The sequence below is a fragment of the Charadrius vociferus genome, unplaced genomic scaffold (genome assembly GCF_000708025.1).
Source record: "Charadrius vociferus isolate BGI_N301 unplaced genomic scaffold, ASM70802v2 scaffold266, whole genome shotgun sequence".
Taxonomy (NCBI): Eukaryota; Metazoa; Chordata; class Aves; order Charadriiformes; family Charadriidae; genus Charadrius; species Charadrius vociferus.
In genome coordinates, this window is record NW_009649114.1 from 1,074,103 (window position 1) to 1,079,528 (window position 5,426).

A 5,426-nucleotide genomic window follows, 5' to 3' on the forward strand; every position below is an offset into this window, starting at 1 on the left:
GGCCACACGGGCCCCACCGTGGCCAAAAGATCGCTCTCAAAACCTGCTTGTACCGGGAAAACGACCCCGAGGCGCATGATTCAACCCGTTCCTCCACCCCTGGAGGTGTTCAAGGCCAGGTTGGACGGGGCTCGGAGCAACCTGGGCTGGGGGGAGATGTCCCTGCCCAGGGCAGGGGGGGGACTGGGGGGGCTTTAACCCAAACCCTTCTGTGATTTCCAGTTCCCCCCTTCTCTCCTCCAGCCCTGGAGAAGCCATGGCGGGAGCAAGGCCAGCCCTTGTCTAGCAAATCCAAAGTCTGATTTCATCTCTTCGTGGGGAAGAGGTGGGCTCAGGAAGCCACAGGGAGTTCCTCCGGCTCTTCCCGTGAGCAAAGATTAGAATTTGACATGAATCTCTGTAAACAGAACAAACCTGATCTCACACTGGTTCCAGAACCGAGTCAGCTGCGCGTTGCTTTCCCATAACAATATTTGAATACTAAGGAAATAAGATTGCAAAACAACATGTTAATAAGAAAGTAGGGGGTTAAAAAGAAGATAAGAAATCAAAGGTTCAGTTTTAAATCTCCCAGCCTTTAAGCTATTGCTCTGTAGTCCTAACTGAGATTTGCCGGGAACCAGGGCGACATCCACGCTCGGATCTCCGAGCGGTAGTGCCACGCAGCCAGCGGCAGGGCCCCAGCCTGCAAGCGTTGGTGGGCACTGGGAGGAGCAGCACTTTCTGGTCTAATCTGAGAGGACTTATGATACATCCGTGCAATGTCTCATGGGCATCTTTCTGTTTCCATATGAGTATGGCTGATAACAGATAGCAAAAATGAATTGCGTGCTTTTGGGAAAGTTTTTTAAAAAAAAAAAAAACACCACAACAGAAAACCATACAAGACTGTGTTGGTGACATCACTTTGTTCTGACTTGAAACCTATATCGTCAAAACATTACAGGTGTAATCATGGCCACATGTAAACTCCTGTATTTTCACTTTCTTCCCATCTAGTACTGTTGACTTCATTGGCAGCTGCTATTTCACTGAGATCTGCAAATGCAAACTGAAGAACATCGCGTGTTTAAAGTGGTAAGAATGCCATTCAGTGGCACCACCACCCCCTCAAGCATGCCGCAATACTGTCTAACCTCCTCCCTGTAGGCTACTGCAGCCCAAGAGTTAAGGGATGAATGAACAGATTGCATACTCTATTTCAAATTTAATGCTGCTTGATAGAAACTCAGCCCACTACTTCTGGGCATGGCTGCCAGTCTATTTCTGTGCAAGTCCCAAGTGGAAATGTGACAACCTTGTCAGTAGTCTGAGTATATGGGAAAGCTTGCGTGCCACCTGCCTGATTAAATGTCTGCTTCAACACTGAGATAATTGTGTGAATAAGGCCGCAGTAAGAAGTAGTTACTCATATTCTAATTAATAGAACATCCTCTTGGCAGATCTAGTTGTTGCTAGCAGATGGAACATGCTGTCACTAAGTTCTTGGAGTTCTTTTATCCTCTTTATTAATGCCTGATATTTAAGAGTAAAACCAACAACTCTCAAATAGCTCAGTTATTTGAGACAATCATTTCAGCTTCATCATAAAGACTTTTACCTTCTTCAGATTTAAACAGTGGGGGGTTGCGATAGGAACACAGTATTTTACTTTTTAGACAAGGCTTCAATAGCCTGAGTTTTGTTACTCCTGCTGCTGATACTCTCCTGTGCCCAGTGCTTCTGTACAGGTGGATTTTATGTGCGTGATGAACTTCTACATTGATTCCAATGAAATCACTTGCCTCCAAAAAAAAAAATATATATATACAACACCATTTGTTAGTATGTAAACTAATCTGGATCACACAATTTAGGTTACTAAATGGTTCTCTGTGCCAAAGATCTAAAACTTAGATATTCTGTAACTCCTGTTCCCTAAATATTTAAGATGCTTGTTTAACTATGTTCCCTTAACTTTATCAAAATAGGAGCATTATATAATGGTCCGGTACCATGCCTATTTTACATCAGTTTGAGCTGGAAAAGCCAACGATATCTATCTTTTCATCAGGAATTTGTGTTGCTCATTATTTCGTTTATCTTTCTAGCGGTAACATTGTCGGTTATCATGTGATTTCTCCCTGCAAACCTTGCCTGCTGTCCTGTAATAACGGCCACTTCTGGATGTTTCATAGCCAAGCAGTCTTTGGCATCAACAGACTAGACCCTTCTGGTAAGGAACACATATGTTTCCTTCGCTTCCTTAAAATCTTGAATTCTAAGTCCTCCTTCTAATGAGGCGTCTCAGTATAGTTAAAGCATATGGAGGGAGCGCAGCATATGGAGGCGTAAGGCAAGCGGTGCTGTACTGCCGATCTAGCCAGCTACTTTGGGGGAGGTAGTTGTAGCTGCTTTGTAAATGAAAATTTCCAAGTGGAAATTTATCTTCATCAGAAAACTCAACCTAGCCCTTCTGTGGACAGAAGTCAGGGTTTTCTGAAGCAGTATTATAACTACTACAGACGCAGCCACCAGCTGCTATTTATAGCGGTACGTATAGCTTTACTGTCCTACCAGGCAGCTGTCCAACGGGCACTCTTTTTGGGTGAGTCATGTTGTCACTTTGACCCTATATAACTGAGCCCTCATTAGCTCACGCTGAAGTTACAGCTCACGCTAGCTAGTGTCTTCAGCGAGGTGCTGTTTGGATGCCAAGTGTCTAGCGTAATTCGCCTTGAGTCCTCAGGAATGCGGAGCGTTCTGACAAATCATTTCTCCTCCTTGCAGGTGGCGGTAGCTTATTGTCAAATCCTTTCAGTGTCACCTGTGTTTCAGATCAATGCATTTTAAAATAAATCAGCCGTGAGGGGATTATCAATAGCTACATGAATTAGCTATATAAATACATCTGTGGGCAGGGAATTATTCTTTGAATTATGCTGTAAACAGCAACACTTACAAGATCGCTTTGGAAGAAAAATAGGAAACAGTCTAGATATATTTATCATGAACGTGACTTACCAGGTTTTGCAATGATTAGTTATTTTCTCTGAAAATAGACAGTTGTGCAACTTAAAAATAAGGTCATAATCCAAAAATACTTTGTTTTTTTCCCTTTCTTTGTCTTCTTACCTCCTTCCCACCAGGTGTGAATGTATTGCTCTGGGGCAACTTGCCAGATTTGGAGGAAAGCACAGATGAAGATATGTCCTGCATCTCTGAGGAGGAGTATATCAGATAACATTTATCTACAATATAGTACAGTGTCTTCCCTGGATTTGTTGCATCACTGGTTTGGATTTTTTTTTTCCCTGCTGGCCCATCAGACCTTAAACAATCCAGGAAATCTGGAAAACAATCCTAAAAAAAGAAGGTATCATCTTCCTCTTCACCATAGCCTTCCTTACACACTAGGCAGATTCAAGAGTCTATCTTCTGACTCGACACACACCTTCGTTAGATCTGGAAACGCAGATGGAAGGAGCATTTACCAAGGTCTAGGTCTCTCTTGTTTTTTACAACTAAGTCTCAACAGTTGATAGTCCTTCTTAACCATGTTTTTTCTTCCTTCCTAAGACAGTATTCACAGAGCAAAGTCAGTTGCTCTAAGTACAGTTTAAAAATCTTGAAGTTCTGAAAGAGCTCTGCTTCTGTGGTCACACAGACCATTGCCCAGAGTTTCTGTTCCGAGTATACAGTTGCTGAATAAGTGGCTTAAAGTATTGGAGCTTTGGCTCTATGATCTGGTTCCCGCTCTCAGCAGCCTGTTCTCTGGGCACCAGAGGCATGCTAGAATGCTCCCAGTTGTGGACTGGGCAGCTGTCTTACAGAGGCTTCCCATCTTCATCTTTCATTACTTTTTAGGATCATGTTTCTGTAGAGATCGAGTTCATCCCCCCCCCCAATAAAACCTAAATACTGCAGTTACTTAACATCTAATAGAACTTCAAGACTACGCTGGAGTTTCTCTTAACGATAAAATCCGTCCAGTTTTTTGTGGTTTTTTTTTCCCTGCCTTATAGGCAAAACTGTACTCAGTTATCCGATTGGGTCTTTTTAGAGAAAGAAAAAAGAGATCAGGTTGATCAGGTTAAGTATTTGGTGCTCATGGCTAACCTTACATGCTGAGGCATACGGACAGTCTGGTTCCTGTAAGAAGCAACAGATTGAAAGCTCATTATCTGAGTTGTTATAGCCATAGTATTTAACTTACGAATTAATTACTGTCCCCTTCAGCCCGTCGCCTGAAGGATCACCTTTAGGAAATTCAAGGTACAATAATATAAGTGAACAGAGTACACTTGTAAATTTGGATTGATGCTGAATAAATTGTGCTATAGCCTCTTGTGATACTTGGAAGAGGTGCAATGAAGGCAGATCTGAATTGTCTTAGTATTTTTACTGTATTTTATATATTTCTTAATTAATGGTACTACCTCTTCTGCATTGTTTAAATGTACGTTGGTATATATATGTATGTGTGTGTATGTCTGCTCATTAAATAAAAGTTGTGGACTCCATAGTCTTCTGGGCTGTAATAAATACAGATGTGTAAAGATATTAGGTAATAGAAACAATGAAAGAGCATCTTGGAGTTGTATTAAAATAGTTGAATAATTAAGGTCTTACTACTATGATTTTGGTTTAGAGACACCTGCCCCCCTCCCCCCCCCCCACCACCTTCTTTTTAGACTGACAAACCCGACTGTTTCTCAGTCCTATAGGTTTTTAGTCAGTTAACTCTTCTGTAACAGAACATCCCATTTTTTGCCCGTTTTCCATGCTGCATGAATTCGATCGTGTTACGACTACAGTATTAAGCTGGCAAGGTGACATTTCACACAAAGATTTTTTCCAACAGAATTCATGAGCTAAAAATACATCTGATTGTTTTTGTGTAAGTAGCACAATAGTTCAAATAAAATTCCCATAATATAGTTCTGCTTTGTTGCAAGTTCACCGCTTGCCATTTATAACCTTCACAGTTCCGAGTCAACTCTGTGTCAGAGCTGACTTTAGAGCTGTTCTGCCACCGACAAGCAGAGGACTATAATTTTTTCACATCAAGTCAATAATTCTGGTTTTGCTCCCTATCTGTTTGTACACATAGAACTGGAAGTTCTACTATGAGCTACTTTAATTACACAGGCCTGTTTGAGCTAGTTCGTCTCAACCAGGCACCAGCTTGAAATAAAAAATGAGCCAACTTTTAAGTAAGTTCAGTCTTTTTTTTTTGACAATAAAGAAGATGTAGACATTCTATACGAAGTAAGCAAACATCATCTATTGCTGTCATGAATGGTACCAAACAAACTAATCATGTCTGGAGTTACTTCTTTCTGTCTGAAATGAAAAGGAGAACTGACCGAGCAGTTTGTGGTAAAGCCACTGCTCCTTATTCACAGGGCCCTCATGTTTTGGGTTACGTTTCCAAGGATCGCCCT

General features: G+C 41.6%; 1 protein-coding gene across 1 annotated transcript; it reads left to right on the forward strand.

Annotated features, from left to right (window-relative positions):
- Positions 1-997: 997 nt before the first annotated feature.
- FAM72A (family with sequence similarity 72, member A) lies at positions 998-3,223 on the forward strand (the record flags this gene model as incomplete). Its single annotated transcript, XM_009888210.1, has 3 exons — positions 998-1,077; positions 2,091-2,215; positions 3,129-3,223. Coding segments are annotated over 3 exons (300 nt in total), but the record flags the coding sequence as incomplete, so codon positions are not given.
- Between the last annotated feature and the right edge of the window lie 2,203 nt (positions 3,224-5,426).